A 13,182-nucleotide genomic window follows, 5' to 3' on the forward strand; every position below is an offset into this window, starting at 1 on the left:
ACATGCCAGAAGTATAATCTCCAAGACAACCACATCATGGAATAACATTCTTATTTATTAGAGTGAAACAGGTGAGAGGTATGTGAAATGAGTTTTGGCAAAATACTGTACATTTTTCAGTGAGTTATGCATATACGGGTCACGTTAATATATTAGTTGGCTAATATTATATAAGAAAATAATTGAAATGCAATATTATTCACAGTACATCTGATTAGCATAAGAGTTGTTGTTTTGGTCAATGTAACAGAATATACAGAGAAAGAGTGGAAACAGATGTCAGTGAATGGGAGGGATTCGGTGCATTTGAGGTTCTGGGTTAAAAAGAAACAAGGTTCAGTGAGTAATAAAACATTCCCTTGATGATAAAGATGGACGGAGAGAGAAACAGAGAGAAAGAGACAGGGTGGGAGAAAGAATATCCTCTATCATGACGATGCTCTCTCATTTAGAAAGAGAGAGAAAGAGGAAGACAGAGAGAAACAGAGAGGGGAAGGGAGAGAGCAACAGACAGAGAGGCAGACAGACAGACAGACAGACAGACAGACAGACAGACAGACAGACAGACAGACAGACAGACAGACAGACAGACAGACAGACAGACAGACAGACAGACAGACAGACAGACAGACAGACAGACAGACAGACAGACAGACAGACAGACAGACAGACAGACAGAAAGAGAGAGAGCGTTGTGTTCTATCTGTACTGGAGGAAGCGTTTGAGAGGGTTGGGGAGGTGTAACTGAGGGATGAGGTGTAGTCGAGATCGACCCATATAATCTCTAACACTGAGACGATACAGTTGACATAGTGACTGAGGTGTTGCTGCAGAGAGAGAGAGAGAAACAAGAGGGAGAGAGCAAGATATATAGAGATTATCTGATTAATCCAAGACAGCCTCAATATCATCCACTTTTATAATCCAAATAGCAATGTTTTACAGGGGATTCTGACTTCTTCCCACTAGCTGAATGGGGATATTTCCTAACCTGGTCCCAGATCAGAATTAGTATCAAGACACTTCAGTATCGGTTTCTGATCAGACCACAAGTTTGGCATGAAAACAAACATATGAGTTTGTTATACAGTACAAACTGATCTGGAATCAGGCTGATATTGCCATGTGAACTGAGCATACGCTTACCTTCATACAGCAGTAACGTCTCCTCTGCTGAGCTGTTAGGTGGGGCTGACTCCACCGGTCTCTTCAGCTCTAGGTTTTTAGCGTTAATGTTCGCTCCAAACTCTAACAACACATTGATGATCTCAGTACAGTCCTTCTGAGCTGCTGCATGGAGCGGGCTCTCCAGGAACCTGCCCTTCTGCACATTGGCCCCTGTAGAGCAAACCAGACAACATTGGTGTTGTTCAGTAGGTCACACTGTAGCAAAATGGTTTGCAACAGAAAACATGAATCTATGATCGGAAGGGACTCGTTTGTGTATTTCCTTCCCGTTTCCCTCAGTTTCAATAGATTCTCCCTACTGAACACGCTCCATGTTTGTGAGTACTGCGTCAGGTAAAACGATGTCCCGTGACATACCTTTCCTTACTAAATGCAGAATACAGAAGGGGAAAAAGTACAAATGGATGAACCGTAAAAAAAAATATTTAAAAAAAATGCATTGATGTCAATTGGAGAGAGCATTTGAAGTTAGGACCAAAGTGTCTGGTTAGTTACTGACCTCCTTCGAGGAGTTTCTGTGTGCACTGGAGTCCTGAGGAGATGCAGGCGATGTACAGGGGGGTTCCCAGGTGAGGAATATCATAGTCCACGTCTGCTCCCCATGTGATCAGTGCCTCCAGACAAGCACTTCTGCCTACACACAATACGCCCTGTGTTACCAGGATACTCTCATTCAGAAACGCATTCAGTACTCTCATCTTAGAATATATACCAAAATTACAGCCAGAGTATTTCAAAATCTCACAGTGAAGTGACAGCTATGTGTATGACACACATATCCTGCCATGGAAGTACCTTTGCTGGAGGCTTCGTGTATGGGCGAGGGCTGGCACATCTCTGACTGGGGCTTGGCACCGTTTTCCAGCAGTACCTCTGTACAGGTGGCACTGCCCGCTGAGCAGGCATTGAACAGTGGCGTCACCCCATCAATGGTGGTGGCATTTACCTGATCAGGTAGATGGAGCATTGTCATAAAACCATGTGTACCTATAAGTTATAAAGTTACAACAAAGGCGAGTCAATCGGAATGTAAAAATAGGAGTTGCTGCCAACAAAGTTACAACAAAGGCAAGTCAAGGGGAATGTAAAAAGAGGAGTTGCTGCCACAGCATAATGACGTCTCGTTCTGACGTGGAGCGTGATGTGTTTGTGTGTGCGTCCGTTTGGTCATGACTTACATTGGCACCAGCTGCGACGAGCGCCTTGGCGCACGACGCGTGGTCTGACAGGCAAGCCTCATGCAACGGCGTCACATGGTCTATGGTAGGGATGTTTGCGTTGTAACCCTGGGATGACAACAAGAAATGTTTGCATTCGTTATATAGGCCTCACTTTCCCTACACGTTATTTTGTGTAAATGCTCTACAGATGGTCATACTATCAACACACTGTCTGTTGAGAAGCAGCTGCTTGCTAAGGTTACGGTTAGGTTTCCAATACGGGTTACACTCTTTAGAAAAAAAGGGTTCCAAAAAGGCTGTCTCCATACTATAAATCATTTTGGTTCCAGGTAGAACTCTTTAGGGTTCCATGTAGAATCATTTGTGTAAAAAAAAAGTTATACCTGGAACCAAAAGGTTTTTTACCTGGAAACAAAAATGGGTTTTCCAAAGGGTTCTCCTATGGGAACCGGCGAATAAGCCTTTTTAGTTTCTAGATAGTGTAGAGTGAGGGTTAAGGTTAGGTCTAGGGTTAGGGTTAGGGTTGAGTTTAGGTTAGGTTTAGGATAAGGGTTAAGATTAGGATTAGCGCTAAAGTTAGTAGATAGATAATTGAAATATCACTGACAGTCTGTAGAGCATCTACAGATGAACTACCCAAATAAACTTTTGGAGATCTGACTACGAGGGAAAATGGCAAACATATATGCATCTTATCTGGGACGTACAGACAGAGCATCAGCATTTTATTTTATATAAAGGTGTCAAAAAAGTCCCTCTGTCTTAACACTGTATAAACAATTGACCAGAAATCTTTGCGATGTGGTGCCCCGCCCCTCTGTGTGTGACTCACCTGTGAGAGTAGGGTCCTGAGGGCCAGGAGACGGCCATGACACGCTGCCTCGTGGAGAGGGGACCGGTCCGCCCATGACCCTGGGAGAGGGACAGACAAAACACTGAGCCTCTCCAAAACAACACACATTACGGCCCTGACACGCTGCCTCGTGGAGAGGGGACCGGTCCGCCCATGACCCTGGGAGAGGGACAGACAAAACACTGAGCCTCTCCAAAACAACACACATTACGGCCCTGACACGCTGCCTCGTGGAGAGGGGACCGGTCCGCCCATGACCCTGGGAGAGGGACAGACAAAACACTGAGCCTCTCCAAAACAACACACATTACGGCCCTGACATGCTGCCTCGTGGAGAGGGGACCGGTCCGCCCATGACCCTGGGAGAGGGACAGACAAAACACTGAGCCTCTCCAAAACAACACACATTACGGCCCTGACACGCTGCCTCGTGGAGAGGGGACCGGTCCGCCCATGACCCTGGGAGAGGGACAGACAAAACACTGAGCCTCTCCAAAACAACACACATTACAGCCCTGACACGCTGCCTCGTGGAGAGGGGACCGGTCCGCCCATGACCCTGGGAGAGGGACAGACAAAACACTGAGCCTCTCCAAAACAACACACATTACAGTCATACGTTTACAGTGACAGCCCTTCACTATCATACAAGCTCTTCATGCTCACATCCACAAATATATATAACCAGCACATTCCCATTCAAGTCTGATACAATGACAGCATTCATCATAGCCTTCACTCTCTGTCGGTATCCTTAGTATTCAATCATTACCGTAATCCTAATCTAGAAGTACCAGTCCACTATCCATGTTCATATGTTCAGCTGTCACTAATATCACCGAGCGCTGGATAGATTTTCACTCTCTTACAGTGTGGATGGAGCTATATATAACTGTAGCTCAACCAAGCAGGCCATCTGGCAGGCATAGCCTTGTACAACCGGCAGGCATAGCCTTGTACAACCGGCAGGCATAGCCTTGTACAACCGGCAGGCATAGCCTTGTACAACCGGCAGGCATAGCCTTGTACGACCGGCAGGCATAACCTTGTACATCTGGCAGGCATAGCCTTGTACAACCCGCAGGCATAGCCTTGTACAACCGGCAGGCATAGCCTTGTACAACCGGCAGGCATAGCCTTGTACATCTGGCAGGCATAGCCTTGTACAACCAGCAGGCATAGCCTTGTACATCTGGCAGGCATAGCCTTGTACAACCGGCAGGCATGGCCTTGTACATCTGGCAGGCATAGCCTTGTACAACCAGCAGGCATAGCCTTGTACATCTGGCAGGCATAACCTTGTACAACCAGCAGCCATAGCCTTGGACATCTGGCAGGCATAGCCTTGTACATCTGGCAGGCATAGCCTTGTACGACCGGCAGGCATAGCCTTGTACATCTGGCAGGCATAGCCTTGTACAACCGGCAGGCATAGCCTTGTACATCTGGCAGGCATAGCCTTGTACAACCGACAGGCATAGCCTTGTACATCGGGCAGGCATAGCCTTGTACAACCGGCAGGCATAGCCTTGTACATCTGGCAGGCATAGCCTTGTACAACCGACAGGCATAGCCTTGTACATCGGGCAGGCATAGCTCAGTCTCTCCCTACACACCCAACAACACTACCATTCACGTCAGTGAACAATATTTAGGTGTTTTTTGATTTAATGATTTTATTAATCCTTTATTCAGGTGAAACCCTATTGAGATATGAGTCTCTTTTATGAGGGAGCCTTGAGTATAACAAAATATCAGCAATACTTCGACATCGGAGGGCCTGTTGTCCGGACCTCTGGCAGTCTCTATTGGGGTGCCACAGGGTTCAATTCTCGGGCAGACTCTCTTCTCTGTGTACATCAATGATGTCAATCTTACTGCTGGTTGCAAATGATACCTTGCTCTCAACTAGCCTATCTGGTTAAATAAAGGTGAAATAAAAAAAGAAAGAAAGAAATAAACATCACACAGCAATGCAGTGCAATATTCAATACTACATACCCATGTCTCCGTCTCCCCACGGAACATCTAGACATTGATAGGTATATGACATTGCTGCCTGTAGGAGAAGAGGGCGCCTGTCACCTACTGTACTGTTACTGTACTGAAGGGACTTTTTGTCACTGCATGGATTCACACAGGCAGAGCTGTGACTGTGCCGGCCATCTTTGGAAGGGGACAAGCTCATGTAGTACACTGAAATGGCCTGTTGTTGCTACTATCTTTTATGATGAATAGGACAACTAAAATACTGTATCTTTGTTTTTTGTTGTTGTTGTTGTTGACATTCATTTTGATAGATATTTTTGGGGGAAAGGACAATAACAGAGACCCCTCTTTCAAGGTATACATAGCATAACAACAGGTGCCACTGAGGACCACCACTGTTGCAGAGATAATTAGTTTGGAAGCTATTCTTAGGAAGCACATGTTAGAGCCACAGTAAGTAATTAATTCCAGTCACAACAGCAACCTGGAATCCCCCTCTCTCTATTTTCTCTCCTTTCTCCAGGAACCCAGCCAACATTTCCCACAGTCCAGATCCTCTATAGCTGGTTGCCTGGTGCGGCTGAAGCCCATTATGCTCATTCGAACAGTACATGGTGTCTCTATTCTAGCAGGGTAAAATGGTAGCTCTCATGAATATTGCAACAGTGCACTGAACATGTGACTTTTGCTTTCGTTTAAGGCTCCCCTTTGCCACACTAAGCAATAACAGGAGGAAGCAGAAATGGCTATAATATCTGCAATCTGTATTTCTGTTGATTTACTCTGCTTAAATAACAAACTATTGCATTTAAAACATTTGGATGTCAAAGTCAATTAGTAATCAAGCAGTTACAACCCTAATGTGACCCAGCTACAGTTTAGATTGGATACAGCTGATAAAGAGATACAAACAGGTTTAATTGTCTGAAGCTGCTGCTTAGTCCAGTTCAAATGTCATACTCTTATTGTCTTGTGTGAGAGTCATGAGAGTACATGGTAGCTTCAGCTGTTGTAGGCCAGTCATTATTAAACTTTAATAGACACATACCCTAAGGCCTACTACTACACATAGGCCTAGTAATAATACTAATAAAGTATGTGTTAAATCAAATTTAAAAAGCATTTGTGTTATGATGTAAGATGTATGGATCTGTATCCACATCAGTAGGATATGCACTCGACTGCTCTAGGGACCCATTTGACCAGATGTGTCCAAGGCGTTTGTTTGATTAATTTGCTTAATTTCACATGTTATAACAGAGTCCTAAATAGGCTGGATCCTATAGGAATGTTCCAGAACAGGTGCCTTTTTCACGAAACATTTCTATGTCAACCCCTCTCTCTACCTCAAATAAACTCGACACGAACAGCACAGGAGTCCTATAATAACATTGCACTGTGACAGTCCGAGACGCACTCACCCAGTGCGCAAATACGCAATTGTGTGTGCGTAAAACGCTACTGACCTTGGCTAGTTAAAATACCCCAACAGCGTGGTTTATTTTTTGCGGTGTAATCATCTGTGTTCTCTAACGTTCTTTTCCTCGACGTGTTTTCTGGCTGCTGCTCGCTCGAGCTCTCTGCAGACGGAACTTCAGGCATGTTTACATCAGCTATCAGTCCCCGCACCACAGTGCACCATGATCCAGTCTAAAACCTGCTCTCTGATTGGTTGCTCGGCTTGTTGTCGTTTCACTGCCAAGGACAAGCGCCACAATAACATGAACAGGCAGAGAAGGACCAGAACTGCCTTTACCCCCGCTGGTCTCAGGGTTAGGAACCGTTCTGTTCATTAAGGATTCATTCTGCATGGTTTGAAATACTAAAGTTTGACCTTTGAGTTGAATATAGTATTTGCTATTTTGAGTATGCCTAGTTGCTTGTGTAACAATCATTTGATTGCAATATTCAAGTGAAAAACCCACATGCTGTTTATAGCGTCATTGGTCACATTATAAGGTCATAATTGTCAGGTAATAATTCAGGGACGGACATAATGCAGATTTTCTTTGGTAGTTAATTCATTGATCGGTCATTGATTGACCAGAGAGTTTACATACCTGATGTCCCTGGTCTGAAATAGTCTTTGATTAATAAGGGAATTTTAATAACTAGTTAATAAGTATTTTGCCTCTCCAGAGCCATAATTGAACAGCCCTACTACAGGTTATCAAATCAAATAGACTAGTTAAACTAGTTGTACTTGGGGATGGAAAGCTAGAGCCTCTCTAACCTCTCTCTAACATGCTTCTGTTCAGCTCAAAACATTTCTGGCTGACAGTCGCTTTGCGTAACCTAGGTGGAGTATGACAACAGGCTGTAACTGCCAAGCCTCAGCTTCAATATAATCTGTCTATGAATTGTGTGGCATTTTAATAAGGGCACAGCTCCTAGGTATGACCCCCATCCAAGGGGCACGCGCAATTATACAAACACGTACAGCTGCAAACCTCTGGATTGAATATATTAATTTGACAGAGTCTCAAAAATGTGCATTCCCTGTGTCATCCCATCAGATCACTTGATGATTGCAGTGCGTGGAAGAAAGGGCGGAAGAAATATTGGATCGGAGACTTCTGTCATGCCAACCCAACGTGTCGTCATGATGCCAAAGGTTCTGGGTCTTTCCCCTCATCCCAGGTGCGGTTGTTACAATGCAGTGCTTTCCCCCAGTACCTCAGCAAGAAAAGAGCATTGAAAGACATCAAGAAGAAAGTATATCTAATACACAATGTATCTAAGTGTTTCTAATGCCCCCCGGCCACAACGATAGGCTGAGTAGTTCCTGGGCAGACTGGATAAAGTTGCCCTGGCATGTCACAGACAAAGAGCTTTAAGAGCAGCTGTATTGTAGCGCTGCCTGCCTGCCTGTGGGACAACTGGGGCCCATAGTCATACAGTGTCTCAGAGTAGGAGTGGAGATCTAGACTTAGGCCAGTCCTATCCATGTATTCTTATTCATTATGATCTAAAATGCAACACTGAACCTAGATCAGCACTATCAGCACTCCTACTCTAAGACGCTTTGTGGATACAGGCCTAGGGCCATTTAGACTCTGCCAGCAGCCCTAGGGCAGGGAATACAGTGCAGCTATAGCCAGGGGCTTTGTGACTGTGACCTGTGGTTACAAAAAACTAACCCAGGCCTTAATCTTAGTTGACCTGTGGTTTGTTCCATTTTGTTGTGGTGCTTCAGAAAGGTTCAAAAATATGTGTTGAGCATTACTTCTCTTGAGGTTTAACATTATCTTGACTCATGTACTTTTACTTCAAAATTATATTATCCAGTCAATGTCTACTGTCATGAAATTCCTTAGCCATTACTGGTCGTGTGAACTGTAGTTCGCCTCCATAACACATGGGGGCAATGTTTCACTTTAATGTTCCATCGATTACGGATGAACCATCCTGTTTCGTATTTCGTTGTGTCAAACTACACTTCCTGCTTTTGCAGCTAGAAGTGTTCCGCATCGTTGTGTATGAAACTGTAATATAATTGTATTTCAAAATGAATACAGTGTTGTCGAGGGCAAATTCCCTCTTCGCCTTTTCGCTCAGCGTGATGGCAGCTTTGACGTTTGGCTGTTTTATCACGACAGCGTTCAAAGACCGGAGGGTGCCGGTGGATATCCACGTCTCGAGAGTAATGCTGTGAGTGATGACTAGTTATTATTATTAAACTACAGTGAACATGCTTTGTTTTGGTCTAGATATATTTCACTCCGTGATCTATCACATTTGTATTCGTATAAACAGTTATTGGTCTCAATTGGCTACATAGCTAGCTCGGTGTATGCGTGTTTACAATGGTGCTAACTAATGCTAGCTCGAGGTGATCATTGAATCCATATGGCAATATTGACGCCAATCAATCTAACAGACACCAGTGTATTAAACTGCCTGAGCAATGAACAACCGTTGTTTTTGTCTTTGGCTACAATGTAGCCTGCCAGCCAGAGACCGGATGCCAGCTGCTACTGCTTGCAACATTGTACCCAATAGTTGAACAGCACGTCAGCGCGGTATATTTTGTCAAACTGTAACCTAGCTGCCAGCAGATCAAATGTTTCCGACCTTACTGTAAATAAGATCTTGTTATTTACTTGACTCAACTAACCCCCCCTCCATTAGCATATGAACAGATCATGAGCCATGGCACAATTTGTTTTTTTGAATTTCAGGAAATTAGCTACAAAACTGCAACATGTATAGAATACCATGAGATCAGCTATAAAACTGCAACATGTTCTCTCAGTATCATGGCAACATGTGTAGAATACCATGAGATCAGCTATAGAACTGCAACATGTTCTCTCAGTATCATGGCAACATGTGTAGAATACCATGAGATCAGCTATAGAACTGCAACATGTTCTCTCAGTATCATGGCAACATGTGTAGAATACCATGAGATCAGCTATAAAACTGCAATTTTATCTCTCTGCCCTGTGGCTACGTGTAGATTTGCAGGACATTACTTTTAAACAGCAACATTGTCTCTCAGGCTCATTGCATATGTAAAATAGCATGAGATGAACTAGAAAACTGCACATTTCCTTTTACCACATGGCAAAATGTGTAGAATTGTAGGTAGTTGGCTGTTGCCCACTGAACTGTGGTATGCCATTCAAGTAGCTGTACCAAGCCATACAGTGCAAAGTGTAGCTAGAGAACATTGCCTAAATGTACAGCCAGAAACCATAAAGTAAATGTAGCCTACTAATATCTATGGTGTAGCCAAGACAAAAAAACGTTTTCTTTTTTTTTGCAGCTTATTGTTCCACGTGGTGAAAGAAATGTCTTGGCATAATTCTAGGATGCAATGCACTGCACACAACTAAGTCGACCTTTACCATTTGACAGGAAAAACGTGGATGACTTCACAGGACCCAGGGAGAGAAGTGACCTGGGGTTCATCACCTTTGACCTCTCTGCTGACATAAAGCCCATATTTGACTGGAACGTCAAGCAGCTCTTCCTCTACTTGTCTGCCGAGTACGCCACCAAGAGCAACGTAAGTGTCTTACAACGGGTGTATACATTACGTCTTGCAACGGGAACGGTTGACCATTTAAGAACCAAGCGGGGAGGTACCTAGCTGAAATGATCTAATAGAAAGAAGGACCAAGGCACTCTTCCAACTCTAATTTTCATTGCGATAAATTTTCCGTTTCGACTAAACGGTTTCTGTTGCAAAATCGGCGTGATGAATACAACCCAGACCTGTTCTCTTTCCTGTTGATCTATCAATTATCATTATCTTACGTTCTTCTCGGCTTGCTTTGGTAGTTGCCACAACAACAGATCACACAAATGATACTTGATGAAAGCCAATCTGAAGGGATGACCTTCTATAGGTTCATGACCCGATATATAGAATTGCAGCAGAATAGTCATACTTCTACACCACCAGGAGCAATGTAAGAACTGACCTCTTTCCTTTATGGTGTAGGGTCATTATCACACCTTCCTCCTCTTGGCATGGGTAGGCTGGTTGCTACACGCTGTTGCCACATTGGTTCTTCTACAGATCACACACATTTAATTGGTGGGAGCCACGAAGGCAATATGGTTTATGGGTGACTTTTTATAAATGGTGTATCCTAAGAAGTAGCCTGGGTTGGTCTCAGGTCTCTCTGTGCTGTATAGTCCTATGTAAACTATGACTATAGGAATTTGATACACAGTCGTGAAGAGAGCACGACAACGCCTCTCCCCCCTCAGGAGGCTGAAAAGATTTGGCATGGTTCCTCAGATCCTCAAAAAGTTCTACAGCTGCACCATTGAGAGCATCTCGACTGGCTGCATCACCGCTTGGTATGGCAACTGCTTAGTATGGCAATTGCTTGACAACCCCACCGTAAGACGCTACAGAGGGTAGCGTGTCTGGCCCAGTACATCACTGGGGACATGCTCCCTGCCATCAAGGACCTTTATACCAAGAGGTGTCAGCGGAGGGAAAAAAAGATTCCAGCCACCCTAGTCATGGACTGTTCTCTCTGCTACTGCACGGCAAGCGGGCCATAAGACTGCTGGACTATTTGTATTGACACTTTTTTTTAATATAGATTTATTTATTTTTTGCACTGACTCTTGCACCAGCTCTATGCACACTTACTGGACTCTACCCACCACACACACACACACACACACACACACACACACACACATGCATATTGATGCCACACACACATAGACACACGTTCACACACACTGCTGCTACTCTGTTTATTATCTATCCTGATTGTCACATTGACATTGACTCCGTACCGGTACACCTTGTATATAGTCTCGTTGTTATTTAATTGTGTTACTATTTCCGTGTTTATTTTTAGTAAATGTTTCTTGCTTTTTAACGCTGCATTGTTGGGAAAGGGCTCGTAAAGTAAGCATTTCACAGTGAAGTCTGTTGTATTCTGCTCATGTGACAAATACAATTAGATTAGATACAGATCTGGGATCAGGCCACCTAGGAAGGTGACATGCATGGCTGCCAACTAGTGGTATTTAACTGCGACGTGTTGTGCTTTCTTCCAGGCCCTGAACCAGGTGGTTCTGTGGGATAAGATCGTGCTGAGAGGAGAGAGCACCAAGCTCAACCTCAGAGACATGAAGTCCAAGTACTTCTTCTTCGATGACGGAAACGGACTTCGGTAAGCGTCCTCTGTTCACCCTCTCACTTTTATTCTGCTGCCAGTAACCTAATGATATCAAATCATGTTTTTGATTGGTGTGGAATCGCTCTTGATGCCATTTTATTGAATCAAATCAAATAGTTTGTTACATACAGTTTACAGCAGGTATGAAAGGCACATTGACATAATCATTTTGCCACACCTTTTAAACCTGCTGTAAACTATCTGACAAGTACAATTTCATCTGATTTCCCTTTAGTCCTACATTATGTTGAATAGTTACACCCTTTGTATGCAGCAGAGGGCAGTATAGGACCGTTTGTCTCCCACTTGTCTCCAGTCTTTTGAATGGAAATTCTGGTGGAATGTTCTACGATGTTTAAGGCCTTTGTGTGATGATCTCTCCACCAGGGCGAACAAAAACATCACCCTGACACTGTCCTGGAACGTGGTGCCCAACGCTGGGATCCTGCCCTTGGTCATGGGCTCTGGCCACATGTCTGTCCCCTTCCCCGAATCATACGAGACCACCAAGAGCTACTAAACTGTTCCACCGTTTGTTTGTTGTGTAATCTTTTATGACTTTTAATAAAAGTGGACATTTGGGAACGGTTCAATTGTATGTCTTTGCATTGATGCTGCCACCGGAAAAAGGGCTGTCTAAATGTTGCTAACAGTGAAATCCTTGCTTCTTTTTTTCCCTAAATTCCTCTCAAAGCTCATTAGAGGAGAGACCTTGGATCATCTACTTCCATGCACTTTGAGAGAGGTGAGGAATCGAGGAGGATGCAAGGATTTGACTGCTAGTAATCCTTGGTTTAAATGGTCATTGCTGAGATGGACTTAGTAACTAGAAAGTCAGGACTCCTCATGCTTCATGTAACTCTACAGTAGTACTCAGTACCTGTATAATGAATGGCAATGTGAAATCTTTCGAATAATTCCGTTTTGTTTGTTCACTGTAGCTGTTGCTTTCTTTTTTATAAAAAAACATCTGAAAGATAATTCTGTATAACTGGTTATTAGTAGAGAAGAGGATAGGCCCTGCATCTTAGTGTAAGGGGCGTCACTACAGTCCCTGGTTCGAATCCAGGCTGTATCACATCCGGCCGTGATTGGGAGTCCCATAGGACGGCGCACAGTTGTTCCAGCATCGTCCGGGTTTGGTCTGGGTAGGCCGTCATTGTAAATAAGAATTTGCTCTTTAACTGACTTGCCTAGTTAAATAAAGGTTAAATAAAAAACATGTGTAATGTTAACATTTTACTGACAGATGGCGCCATATGACCACAAACACAACCCACCACTTACCCGAAGCGTTCCGAGTAGTTGCCAC

At 44.0% G+C, this 13,182-nt stretch overlaps 2 protein-coding genes and 1 long non-coding RNA gene across 3 annotated transcripts; 2 read left to right on the top strand and 1 right to left on the bottom strand.

Annotated features, from left to right (window-relative positions):
* Positions 1-34: 34 nt before the first annotated feature.
* On the bottom strand, positions 35-6,868 carry LOC115115071 (ankyrin repeat and SOCS box protein 5-like). The gene is made up of 7 exons (XM_029643540.2): positions 6,678-6,868; positions 3,202-3,281; positions 2,367-2,474; positions 1,984-2,134; positions 1,688-1,822; positions 1,147-1,338; positions 35-827 (listed from the first exon to the last, which is right to left on the bottom strand). Exons 1-7 carry the CDS (start codon positions 6,811-6,813, stop codon positions 700-702), a joined length of 930 nt encoding a protein of 309 aa, XP_029499400.2. The 5' UTR covers positions 6,814-6,868; the 3' UTR covers positions 35-699.
* Positions 6,869-6,908: 40 nt separating this feature from the next.
* LOC135561846 (uncharacterized) lies at positions 6,909-7,852 on the top strand. Its single transcript, XR_010459683.1, has 2 exons — positions 6,909-6,983; positions 7,728-7,852. It is a non-coding gene; the product is annotated as an uncharacterized LOC135561846 (long non-coding RNA).
* Positions 7,853-8,636: 784 nt separating this feature from the next.
* On the top strand, positions 8,637-12,463 carry LOC115115072 (signal peptidase complex subunit 3). Its single transcript, XM_029643542.2, has 4 exons — positions 8,637-8,862; positions 10,075-10,225; positions 11,749-11,864; positions 12,258-12,463. The coding sequence occupies exons 1-4, from the start codon at positions 8,720-8,722 to the stop codon at positions 12,388-12,390; spliced, it is 543 nt and encodes a 180-aa protein (XP_029499402.1). The 5' UTR covers positions 8,637-8,719; the 3' UTR covers positions 12,391-12,463.
* Positions 12,464-13,182: the final 719 nt, after the last annotated feature.

The sequence above is a fragment of the Oncorhynchus nerka genome, linkage group LG18 (assembly GCF_034236695.1).
Source record: "Oncorhynchus nerka isolate Pitt River linkage group LG18, Oner_Uvic_2.0, whole genome shotgun sequence".
Classification (NCBI taxonomy): domain Eukaryota; kingdom Metazoa; phylum Chordata; class Actinopteri; order Salmoniformes; family Salmonidae; genus Oncorhynchus; species Oncorhynchus nerka.

What these genes read in the sequence shown, in the direction of transcription:
- LOC115115071 (XM_029643540.2), bottom strand. Translation starts at nt 6,813, where the DNA reads ATGCCTGAAGTTCCGTCTGCAGAGAGCTCGAGCGAGCAGCAGCCAGAA. An exon ending in GGGTATTTTAACTAGCCAAG is followed by an intron (nt 3,282 to 6,677) that starts GTCAGTAGCGTT and finishes TCCCTCTCCCAG; the next exon opens with GGTCATGGGCGGACCGGTCC. An exon ending in ACACGAAGCCTCCAGCAAAG is followed by an intron (nt 1,823 to 1,983) that starts GTACTTCCATGG and finishes TATTGTGTGTAG; the next exon opens with GCAGAAGTGCTTGTCTGGAG.
- LOC115115072 (XM_029643542.2), top strand. Translation starts at nt 8,720, where the DNA reads ATGAATACAGTGTTGTCGAGGGCAAATTCCCTCTTCGCCTTTTCGCTC. An exon ending in CACGTCTCGAGAGTAATGCT is followed by an intron (nt 8,863 to 10,074) that starts GTGAGTGATGAC and finishes ACCATTTGACAG; the next exon opens with GAAAAACGTGGATGACTTCA. An exon ending in GATGACGGAAACGGACTTCG is followed by an intron (nt 11,865 to 12,257) that starts GTAAGCGTCCTC and finishes TCTCTCCACCAG; the next exon opens with GGCGAACAAAAACATCACCC.